This window comes from Pimephales promelas, chromosome 9 (genome assembly GCF_988280905.1).
Source record: "Pimephales promelas chromosome 9, fPimPro1.hap1.1, whole genome shotgun sequence".
Taxonomy (NCBI): Eukaryota; Metazoa; Chordata; class Actinopteri; order Cypriniformes; family Leuciscidae; genus Pimephales; species Pimephales promelas.
The window spans coordinates 38,488,974-38,501,685 of record NC_142777.1 but is presented as its reverse complement, the minus strand read 5'-3'; the positions used below and the strand labels follow the sequence as shown (position 1 = coordinate 38,501,685).

The window sequence follows — 12,712 nt, the reverse complement described above, 5'->3', positions numbered from 1 at the left end:
GACAGGACGAGGAACAGGTGGCTGATTGGGGAGTGAGTCCGGGAGTAGAACAAAAGGATCCGGGGAAGTGTAGTGCAGATGACGAGACAGACTGGTGCAGACGGAGGACTGTGACATAAACATTAATCCTTCATTTTTTAACTGCAGTTCAAACGCGCGCGCGCGTGTGTGTGTGTTTGCGTGTGCATTACCTGTTTGAAATGCCTTTATCCTCATAAATGAGAGTTTGTCACAGGAATGCTTCACAGCTTCACATGATGGTGATTTATTACAAGTTGGTCTACAGCACTTCTCAAACTATATTATTTATTGTTATAATTTACAGTATTACAAAACATCACAGATTCATTCTTAAACTGTTTCCATTTTTCCTTCAGACATCCCCTCTACTAGTTCACTTCAAGTCCATCAAATTGTACAAAAAGCGGAACCACTCATCATCAGAACTGACAACAGCCAGTGTGAGGAGAACTCATTCGCAGCAGCGCCATCTAATGGACAGAGAACTGATAACAGCCAGTGTGAGGAGAACTCTCACAGAACAGCAGCAGCGCCATCTAATGGACAGATATCACACAGTTCCTGCAATACAACTTCAGCTTAACAGTCGAGAACTTACATAGATGTAAATAAAGGAATCATTCTGCAGGTTTTAAATCAGAAATGTGATTCTTGTATTTTTGTTAAAGCACTTAACATTAATTATTCCCTAAAAATATGCACTATTAGAGCTGTGTAATGTCTAAATCATCATTGAGTTCAGACTAATATTTTAGCGAGATTAACTTCTAGTGATACTGATAAAATCCCGGTGTATATTTTTCTTGATGTGTAAAAAGTGCTTTTTTTTGTGTCTTGTGTGTAAAGTTGACAGGGTTTATCATCACACACGGCCAATGTTCAGGTGTTTGGGTTGTACACACGTGTGCATTTTAAAGTGTCTTGTGTTTGGCCGGTTCAGCCAATCTGGAGATGTTTGATCTCATTTTCCGTCGGGTCATTGTGACCCGAAACACATTTTTAACAATTTTTTACTTTTTTTTTTTTTGTGGTTAAAAAGTAACAAATCCTTCCCTCACGGGTCAATTTGACCCCCATAGAAATGAATAAAATGTGAGGAATGCTTCAATAAACATTGAAAAACCTAAAAATTTAAACTAAAACTTTACAAAAAAAATATTTTATAATGTCTACATGTGTATCTAAATGCATACTGAAAATAAAAACGTACTTTAGGACCCAGCGGAACAGCTCATTTGCTCCATTTAGAGCTATAAGTCATGAAATATCATGTTATATTTTTTTTTTTCCACAAAAGGTCCCCAATGTAAGATATTATGAGCTGAATTAAAAGGTTTATGCATTAAATATGCATATGAAATATACAAGTTATTTTGAATTTAAGTTGAAAGAATGTGAGAAATGTGCTTAAATTATTTATTATTTATTCATTAAATCTAGTAATTTAAAGGTAAATAAAACAAATACATCGAAAAAAAATTGCCTTACAGAAAATCAAAAAAATATTATCAAAATAAAATAATATTATTATTTATTCATCAAATCTAGTAATTTAAAGGTAAATAAAATCAAATAAAATAAATACCCCAAAAAAATTATCTTAAAAAAACGAAAAAATGTTATCAAAATAAAATAATATTATTATTTATTCATCAAATCTAGTAATTTAAAGGTAAATAAAATAAAATAAAATAAATACCCCTCAAAAAATTGCCTTAAAAAATCGAAAAAATATTATCAAAATAAAATAATATTATTATTTACTCATCAAATCTAGTAATTTAAAGGTAAATAAAATAAAATAAATACACACAAAAAAATTTAATTAAAACAATCGAAAAAATATTATCAAAATAAAATAATACAAGTTTTCTGGACCAAAAAATATTTAAAAAATAATTAAGTCTAATTTAAGGGCTTCGGGTCATTTGACCCGCGAGGGAAAGCTGTGTTATAAAGTGCGCGGGAAGTACGAGTGTCGTGTGTGTGTGGTGAGGTTTAGGCGAGATGGTTAGTAGTGTAAGCGGCCGGGTCTGTGTGCGACCCTCATCATGTGGAACCTCTGCGGGACAGCGAGTCTCTGCGCCCTGACGTTAACCGCTCTCCTCATCCTCATCCTCCTCTTCCTCAGCACAGAGATGATGATGAGCATCGACACGCTGACGGACACACACACGCTGAAGAACAGCAGCGGTTTGTTCTCTGCGATGTGTCTGCAGAGTTCACAGCTCGTCCGGGTGTCCGCGACCTGGCAGGTGAAAGGTCGGAGGTCGGCGGCGGACGGAAAGCCGCGGCGGGTGATGATGTCACGGTAAAGGGCGACGGATGCTTTGGGTCGAGAGTGACGAGCGGCGGAGGTGAAGAGACCAAGCTGAAGACCGTGATGATCCTGGAGCTTCCAGATATAAAACCCTCTCAGATTGACCCCGTCCAACTCACGAGCTGAGAGAGAGAGAGAGAGAGAGAGAGAGAGAGAGAGAGAGAGATGGATAAAAAGGGAGAGTGAGAGAGAGGGAGAGATAGATAAAGAGAGGAAGAGAGAGAGGTTAGTAGCTCATATTGCTATGCAACAAAATACAGCTTTCATGCAATTTTTAATTTAATAATATTTACAATAAAATTTAAGTTAAATAAGTAAAAATTTAAATAATTTATCAATGCATTCACAATTCTATATTTATGATTTAGTTCATGGTTCTCTGATTTCAGTCAATGGTCACGTGACATGTAGGCCTAATCAAAAAAGAAATTATGACTTTTTTTATCTTTAGTTTTTCCATTTAAAATTTTATATTTTATTTTTGTAACAAAATTAGTTGTTGTGGGAGGGAGGAGGCGGGAACCGGCGAACGTTCAAACACTTCAATGATCATAAAGTGAAAGTAAACAAACAACAAAGCAAAGTAAAACAAACAAAACACAACATAAGTGCAGGCCTGGTCCTCTCTCTCTCTCCACTGACGTCATCGCTCCTCCGCGAGAGATACGAGACCGGTGCGTCGCGCAGGAGTCGCTGATTACGTTGTGTTCTTGTTCTTAGAACAGATAACACTAGATAACACACACACATTCTGCAATACAGCTAATCTCTCATGTTGTTGTTATATAGACCATTTCACAAGATGTAAACAACATTGGTCCAGAAGCACTTCCTGTTTCCGTTTGTAACTGTTTTCTTTATTTCACATGTAAAGAAAACATCTTAAAGATGTTTGTTTAACTTTTTGATTCAGTTTTAAATGTTCTGTTGGTTGTATTTTATCCCAGCTTTTATGTAGTGTTAAAAAACTGAAACAGGAAGTGCTTCTGGACCAGTGTTGTTTACATCTTGTGTAATGGTCTATAATAGGAACATGTTTCATAATCACAGCTCATTAGTGATGTTTGCTGAGGCAAGGCGCTCATATTATCATTGATAGACTTCCTTTTTTAATCAAAAGTGTTGTTAAAACTTTTTGCATTTTTTTGAAAAACTTTCAAAACTTGTTTTGTTTCTTGTTTTTGAAATTATGAAATATATTACATGTATGATTTAGTTGATATTTGAATAATGGTTTATGGTCTGGTTAACGGTCATGTGACATACGATTAAACAAATGCAAATTTTAGAAAGTTTTTTATTTAGATAATTTTTTAATATATATTTGATATTTTATGAATTATTAGCCAGGGTTTAATGGTTTAATGAATGAATTTTTATTTTAAATGCTTAATACATGAATTGGCAACATGACATCATGACTTTTGCGTAAACATACACGCCACTTTCGAGTCGGGTAGCGTGTTATCTCTACGCATTTTGAGCTATCTGCATGTATCCGCGCGTATGTCTACGCCATTAACGTCCGCGTCATTCCGCGTGTCATAAATGCCATTAACCCCAGTGACGGTTAGGTTTAGGGACGGGGTTGAGGTAAGTCATATATTTATATAACGTTAAGCCTAGGGATGGGTACCGAAACCCGGTATTAAACGGGCCCCGGTACTGAATTTTGAAAGACCGCTGTGCTGTCGGTACTGGAGAAATTAAGTAAATACACGTAAGTTGGGCTACTATTTATTATTCCTATAAAGAAGTTATCTTGAACATGTTTCGCCAGCCATTTCTATATATAAGCTATATTTTAATTAAACCATAGTCTGTGATGCAAATTTGCAATTCGCAGTTCAGAAGAGAGAGAGAGAGAGAGAGCGATCTCTCGCAAAGCCACAGCACGCGCAACACGACAGTGAATGCTTAATGATGAGTGACAATGAGGACAGAACTAACATTCAACGTGGTTACACTTTAGATCTGGGATATTATTCTAATATATTTTGTATTTTGGCTTCCAAAGATTATAAAAAGAAGATATTTGAGATTAAACCGTTAAAAAAACAAGACGATCTGTCCGGCTTAACTTCCTTTACTTCACAGCACTGCGGAGCGCTGTCAGTTCTTCCTAAAACCCAAACGTAACCGTCAGAATCAGCAACATCAGCGATTGTTGCAAAATGCTGTCTTCTACTGTTGCAAGATCAAAAAATGGCTATTAAAAACACAAAAACCTGCGCAAGAGACGCTGTTCACAAGGCGGTGCACGCTCCGAAAGGGACTGCCTATACTTGGGCTCGTGCGTCCTTAACTATCAAATATACATAAAAATGTCAAAATGACCAGCTCTGAGATTAACTTAAACACAGTGTATTCACTTAAACACAATTATGTCTTAAATGGACGTAAATAATAGGAAGAAAATGATGGTGCATCAGTCCCCATTAGATCTGCAATCGGTCTTAAAGGGGCAGCAGTCTAATAGCCTAAACCTGCTGACGATTCAGACATTAATGCAAATCAAACAACAAAAGCCAGAGAAAATCACTCACAGCTTTTGAATGAGTAACTTTAGATTTAATAAGCATTATTCTATCTATGATAAACTATACAGTGCTATTTTATATTTGAGTTTCTTTTCAGATAGAAACAATTACCTGAAAAGATGTTAGTACACCTTCCTGAAATTAAAGCACTTTGTGTATAATTTGTATCTTTGATTAATTGTATTCTTGTGTTTGTACTTGTTTTTTTCTTATGCATCCTTTTTGTATAAACAAAAAAAGCCTGCACACTGCTGCATAACAAAAATATATTTTTCTTTGTTTTGCTTTTTCTATTTTACATTTCAAAATATAAAGTTTAATTATGTTCTTAATTCTTAAAAAAAAAAAAACACCAAAAAGAACCGATAAGAATACCGTTAAAGTACCGGATCGATAAGCGGTATCGGTAAGAGTAGTAATACCGATAAAACCTTAACGATACCCATCCCTAGTTAAGTCAACGGCGTTCATAAACACGCTGAAAGGCGATTATGCGTCTTGATAGCACGCCAAAATGGAAATACGAATTGGAAGTACGCCGCGTGGCATACACACGCTACTTCATGAGATCAGTCTGGAATTGGATAAATAATAATGGAAGCAAACGAATGCTAAAAGTGGACGGTCGCTGTTGTGCTAAAATATGTGATAGGCTATTTGCCAAAAAAAATATTAAAATGAAAATATTGAAACAATAAAATCAATTAATGATCAAATGAAATATTAAAAGAAAATAAAAATAAATAATAAAAAAAATAAAAAAAGAATATCAAAATAAAATAATAAAATAAACCAAAACAAATAAAAATAATGATAAAATAAAAATTAATAAAATAAACTATAAAAATTGAATAAGATTAAAAAATAGTAAATAATAAAATAAAAGAATAATACAATATTTTCTCACCTTTCAGCGCCTCCTGCAGGTAGTCCCTGATATAGCGCTGTCTCAGCTGGTCATTAAGGGATGCTTGATCATCCACCCCTGACGCTGTGATGATGATGGGCAGGCCATCGCCATAGCGATCCTTCACCCATCCCAGCACCCTGCGGAGACCCCAGGGCACAAAGGCCAGTCCCAGGTGTGACGCCGGCCAGGTGACGTCGGTCATCAGCGAGTATCCGTGGTCCTGGTTCGCTGGTTTGGGTGGGTTTGGGTTTCGTGGTGAAGGTTTGTGCAACGGTGACACCAGACGTGTCGTGAAGTGATTCAAAGCGATGAAATCCAGCGCCCCTTTAAGCTCCTCCCTCTCGTCATCGGTGAAGCCAATCAGAGGGTTGCCACGCCCCTCAAACACGGGGTCTAGAAAACGGCCCAGTTCGAACGACAAAAAATCCTGCCGTGCAGCTTCATGTGATTCTACGAACGGATTGGCCGGTTCGGCCCAATCAGCACGAAGCGTGAAACTAACCATCGCCCCCTGTTGGTGGCGAAACCGCGTATCGTAAACGCGCCATGCTTTAGCATGCGCTAGTAGCAAGTGACGCGCTACCATCCGCCTGTCCTCCGCCGTCCCGTTGTGCGCTTCCGTTAACCAGTTCGGCTCATTAATAGTGATCCACGTCTGTACAAACCCACCGAATTCCTGGTAACAGTACGTAGCGTAGTTTGCGAAGGCCTCGACGGTGCTGTGGTTCCTCCATCCGCCGTTAGCATGTAGCGGTTCAGGCATTCCCAGCGATTGCGACCGGTCGCTGAGATACAGGGTCACGACCGGCTGGATTCCTCTACGGACGAGCTCGCTCAACACACACCTGTAGAACCGAACCTTCTCCGGGTCCACAGATGACGGGTCGGCGCTGGGCATAAGCTGGGTCCAGTCCAGGGCGAACCGGTAGTGGGACGACCCTGTGACCCCGAGGAGAAACAGGTGGCGCTGGATGTAGAGGAAGTCAGTGCACTGGGCGGCCCGGTTGCGAAGCTGGATCCCCGTCACGGGTTTGAGAGCGCTGTTGCCGGAGTGGTTCCAGCGGTACAGGTGCGGATCCGTGAACTGGGGCGAGAACGGGTGCAGGTGAACCTGGGAGAACACATTAATATCAAACATTCACAAATAATATACATTGGATACACAAACACTAACAGTATACACACAACTGCATACAGTAGAGCGTTGGCGCTTGCAACGCCACGGTCATGGGTTCGATTCCCAGGGAAAGCAAGAACTGAGAAGAATGTAAATGTGTACCTTGAAATGCAATGTAAATAAATGTAAATAGTACAAGCGATCTTCCCAAAATTTCATGTCACGATCTTATAACACCATTTTCCCAATTTAGAGATTGAATATCCAGACTGGAACAAGCCTATGGATTTGTCTATTTGCAGAATTTAAAACAGTATACGCTGATTTCACATTTCGCGCAGCCGACATTTTGAAATAATTTTGAAAGTGTCGCCTTTAATCATAAGAGAGTCGTGAATGCGATGGCGTGTGTTTAATGTAGAAATTAGTCATTCTAAAAATGTACATACATTTCTTTCATACTTTAGATTGTGAAATACATCTATCTTCATTATCATATGTACTTCCGGGGTTGTTCCCACCGGAGCCTCGCTTTCGATTTCAAAATGGCGGCTGTGTGAAATCAGCGCATAAAATTAAACATTCAGTTGTCAAAATAGTCATTAAATTCTGAGGTAAACTTTTAAACACTGTGCAGGTGAAACTCTAAAAATCTGAATATGGTGCAAAAGTTCATTTATTTCGGTAATTCAACTTAAAAGGTGAAACTAATATGTTATATAGACTCATTACATGCAAAGTGAGATATTTCAAGCCTTTATTTTTATGGATTACAGAAATGAAAACCTCATATCTGTAATCATCAAAATTATAACAAAATAAAGGTTTGAAATATCTCACTTTGCATGTAATGAGTCTGTATAACATATTAGTTTCACCTTTACTAAAGTAAATGAACTTTTGCACGATATTCTAATTTTTCGACTTTCACCTGTAGTTACTCGCCAAGACGGACATTTTGGAAAAGTATAGAGTTTTCAAAATGTTAAATCGATGCAAAATCACCTGTAATATTGATTCCGACACACCGAACTGGAAGTCGCAGGGGAAGCGGCCCTCGATGTGAGGCGTGGTGTGGGCCGGGAACCCGTTGTCCCGGATCAGTCGCCGGTAGAAGTGAGCGCTGGTCTTCGGGATCCTGCGGCGCTCGGGTTGACTGAAGTCGATGTAGAACAATCCCCTCCTCATGCTGTATCCGTGATTCCACTCGAACCCGTCCACCAGACTCCAGGCTGTGTATCCGAACACACTCACTCCGTCCACGGACACGGCTGAGGGAACACACACATGCAAACACGTCGCCTTTCGTGTGTCACACAGGGGAAACTCGAAACTTTACAATATCGTAAGTTCGTGTATTTCAGTATTTCAAATTAAAAGCTGAAACTAATATAGCCTATACTGTATAGTGTATATAACTATATACATACAGGTGAATCTCGAAAAATTCTTGCAAAAGATATTTAATCATTTCAGTAATTTAACGTAAAAGGTAAAACTACTGTAATATATTATAGACTCATTATATGCAAAGTGAGAAATTTCAAGCCTTTATTTGTTATAATTTTGATGATTATGGATTACAGAAATGAAAACCTCAAAGTCAAAATTAGAATATTGTGAAAAAAGGTTTTCATGTCTGTAATCCATAATCATACAATAAAAAGGAAGAATAGGCCATGGCAAAGAAATGTGCCTTGAGTTGAACTTTAAAAACATGTAGAGAGTCAGCGTCACAAACCTCTACTATGAATACAATTTATAAAAACTAAATGAAAAAATAAAGGAAATGTATGTATTTTTTAATAATGTATAAATAATTAAAAGATATGAATGTAAAATATACATATTTAGAAATAAAATAATTTATAAATATATATATATATATATATATATATATATATATACTTTTTATTTATGCATTTATTAAATATAATTAAATACTTTGTTTATTTATTATAAATAAATATAATAACTAAGTTTGTATATATATATATATATATATATATATATTATAAATAAATGTAATAATATAAAAATAAATAGTTTATATTGTATAAAATGTATTTATAAAAAATATTTAATTAAAAAGGAATGTAAAACAAACAATTAGAAAAAAATATATATACTTATATATATATATATATATATGTATTATTTATTATAAATAAAATTATAATAAATAATTATTTAGAAACAAATAAATGTGTGTTTATGCGTTTACAATGCATAAATGACTGAATGAAATGTTTTTTTGCAAATCCCAAATAAAATAAAATTTTACAAATTCACATGAGATACATTTGTGACGCATGTCAATACCAGGTGTGAACAGGGTTTAAAACACACACACACACACACACACCTTGCATGACTTGAATGATGAACTTCTTCATCAAATAAATGGCCATCGTGTCCTCGACTCCGACAGAAGCGTCCGAGAACCAGCCGCTCTCGGCCACCAGCACCTGCGGATCACCGTACATGAGCCGAACCCACACCAGAACACTCCTCAGGTCAAAGGTCAACTTCTGCCCGAACCGGGCCAGTCCTTGGGCCACCCGCAGGGTCTCCGGGTCGAAGGCCAGAGAGAAGAAGTCAGCGGTTCCCTTCACTGAGAGCTTCTGTTGTGCAGTGAACTCTGGGATCACGCCGCGGTTCGAGGCCTTCAGGGACTCTGGGTAATCTCCACTTCCATATATGGGCTCTGCGAACCAGCCAATCACAGCCTCCATGGACTTCTGACAGTGCTCCAGATTCTCTGGCGAGGCCTTGCCGTCATGAGGCTCCACCCAATGAGAGCCGAGAGTGATGGAGACTTTACCGTTCTGATGAGCTCGGAAGTGTTGGTCGTAAACGTGCCACGCTTTAGCATGAGCCTGCACACACACACACACACACACACACATGCACACACACACACACACACACACACACGCACACACACACACACACACACACACGCACACACACACACACACACGCACACACACACACACACACGCACACACACACACACACACAAGAGCATCATCAGTCACTGCAGATCTACTGAGTGAGTGAGTGATTATGTGAGTGTGTGTGTGAGTGAGTGAGTGAGTGAATGGGTGAGTGAGTGTGTGGGTGTGTGTGAGTGAGTGAGTGAGTGTGTGGGTGTGTGTGAGTGAGTGATTATGTGAGTGAGTGAGTGTGTGGGTGTGTGTGAGTGAGTGTGTAGGTGTGTGTGAGAGAGTGTGTGTGTGTGTGTGTGTACGACAGTGTGTGTACTTGCTTTTTTGCCCATAAAAAAAGACTTTGGTTAAATATTAAAATTATCACAGTAAATAATGTATGGCCCCGTAAAAAAATTCAAAAATAGAATTTGGCTTTATCTTCTCCATGCAAAATAAATAAAAATGAGCCACAGTGAATTTGGGTTGAAATGTGCTGTTTTGAACACCTGGTAACTGTCCTTTATGTTCTCCCACACTTGTGGCTAGTGGAGGCTCCTAAACGTCTGGTGACACACAGCTCTGTTTCTGAAAGACGAGCGTGACCTCTGACCTCTAACCCCAAACTCACCCTGATGAGGTTGTGCGCCGCGATGAAGGGGTCGGCGCGACCCCCGGTGACCCCTGGAGCGTGAGCCCCCGTCTCGTACCCCAGGACGGCCAGGAGGAACGGGTTATGCATCGTGATCCAGTAGCGGACCTCTCCGCCAAACGTGCGGAAACAAAACGCGGCGTAATCGGCGAACACGTCCTCCATGCTCCGGTTTAACCAGCCTCCGAAACGCTCCTGCAGGACCTGTGGAAGATCCCAGTGGAACAGAGTCACCACAGGCTCCACCTGGAGCTCCTTCAGCCTGCCGATCAGACGCCGGTAATGCTCCACTCCGGCCGGGTTGGGATTCTCCGTCGCGTCTCCGTTCGGGAAAAGACGAGTCCAGGAGAGGGAGAAGGAGTAGAAGTTCACTCCCAAATCCTGAACTGACTTCAGATCCTCTTCCCATTGGAGATAACTATCACTGGTGCGGGGATGATCTGTGAAACGATCCCACACAGACTCGCCCTTCCCGTCCGCATCCCAGGATCCTTCAGTCGGGAACGCCGAGGTCCCGACGCCCCAGAGAAACCCGCTGGGAAACGCTCCCGTCTGCAGGAACGTCACGTTCAGGGGCTGAAGCCACAGCTTGGATGCTTTATAATCCACAGCAGAGAAAACCAGCGCTGGGATCAAAGAGAGACACACGGATGAGACTCGCAACATCCTGAGCAAACTATCGGAGCACGAATGCAACCGGAAAACTGAAGAAAAGCATCGTCGGGGAAAGAAAAGGTGAAGCGCATTGAGATCCGTGCGTGAACACCGGAGATCTCGGAGAGAGAGAGAGAGAGAGAGAGAGAGAGAGAGAGGATGTTTTATGTGGTGTTGATTTCATTTGGCTTTTACTGAAACTGATGGGTGTTCCTGTAAACTCTGAACACACACTTTTCATTTTCACGTGCCATATTTCATCTCAAACTCTTCATTAAGCAAGACTGAACACGTTTATTAAGGGGAATAGTGTTAGTAATGATGAACACAGACATCATTTGTGAAAAAAATGACACAATAAATTTCATACTATAAACATTGAAATGGCTGGACTTTTCTTTTTTTTCTACTAACAACACATTAAATAAATAAATATCTTTTTTTCTGAACCATCCATTTTCAAAAATGTAAATTTAATTCTAAAGACCAATCTTGCAAGCATATCATGTATCCTTCCTAAATGCATGCAATTTAACAATATGCACCTTTTGCATAGACTTATTATGCACAATAAAAATAAATAAGCTATCAAACAATAAAAAAAAGATATTTACCTTAATTTTTCTTCGTTTTCTTCTCACATCGACTAAAGTTTATAGCCTGAAGGGTAAAACTGTTCGTAATGATGGAAACTGATATAATTTGTGAAAATAATGACACAATAAATATCAAAATAGTTATTTATTTTTTATAGTATTCTAGTTTATCATTTTATATTATTATAGAATCAAAAATGGTCAGGGGTGAAGAAAATCATGTAAAGCATTTGAAAATAAATGAAATAATCCAAATCTCGGGTTGAAATATGATAATTTTCATAAAAACGTGTAGTTATGAGCAGGATATGTTCGCTGAGAATCTCTCCATCATCTCGAGCAATGCGTTCAGCCCGTCACTGAATGAAGAACAGCTTTAATATGAAGAGCTGTGTTCGTCATGTGTGTTTACACGCAGGCTTGAAGATCAAACTCAATTGAAGTCAATGGCAGTTTCAGGACAGCTGGCTCTAGTTTTACGAGGGCAGAAACGCCTCGACGCCGCGTGTGATTGTGTTTCGAGACACACTCTGATGCCCAAAGGAGCGTTTGATTAGATCAGGTGACTGATAATACAGGATGCTGGAGGAAAACAACAAGGAACAGCAACACACACAGATGGAGATGATTTTCTTCAGCATCCCGACTCAATACAACAGCTTTAGGTTCAAATAGTCAGTCTTTAAGTTATTTGTTCACTGAGCACAAAAACGATTTGCCATAATTACATTTATAAAACGGTTAGTTCCAATCCTCGATTCTGATTGGTCAACAGTTGCGCTTTATTCACGATAAAACCTATTTTTTAAAGTCTATGGATAAAACACGGCTATTACCGCTTCACCCAACGGTTCTATGTATCACTGCGCAACACTGCGGTTCCTATGTTGTCAGGGACTATTTTTTTAGCGGAAGGAAGGGTTTTAGTGATTTCACTTCATGAAAGTTGCACTATACATATTTTTTTATTTT

General features: G+C 39.0%; 1 protein-coding gene across 1 annotated transcript; it reads right to left on the bottom strand.

Annotated features, from left to right (window-relative positions):
• Positions 1 to 281: 281 nt before the first annotated feature.
• Positions 282 to 11,264, bottom strand: LOC120465298 (beta-klotho). Its single transcript, XM_089135143.1, has 5 exons — positions 10,470 to 11,264; positions 9,274 to 9,787; positions 7,914 to 8,179; positions 5,789 to 6,902; positions 282 to 2,463 (listed from the first exon to the last, which is right to left on the bottom strand). Exons 1-5 carry the CDS (start codon positions 11,154 to 11,156, stop codon positions 2,033 to 2,035), a joined length of 3,012 nt encoding a protein of 1,003 aa, XP_088991269.1. The 5' UTR covers positions 11,157 to 11,264; the 3' UTR covers positions 282 to 2,032.
• Between the last annotated feature and the right edge of the window lie 1,448 nt (positions 11,265 to 12,712).

What these genes read in the sequence shown, in the direction of transcription:
- LOC120465298 (XM_089135143.1), bottom strand. Translation starts at nt 11,156, where the DNA reads ATGTTGCGAGTCTCATCCGTGTGTCTCTCTTTGATCCCAGCGCTGGTT. An exon ending in CGGCGCACAACCTCATCAGG is followed by an intron (nt 9,788 to 10,469) that starts GTGAGTTTGGGG and finishes GTGTGTGTGCAG; the next exon opens with GCTCATGCTAAAGCGTGGCA. An exon ending in CATCATTCAAGTCATGCAAG is followed by an intron (nt 8,180 to 9,273) that starts GTGTGTGTGTGT and finishes GTGTTCCCTCAG; the next exon opens with CCGTGTCCGTGGACGGAGTG.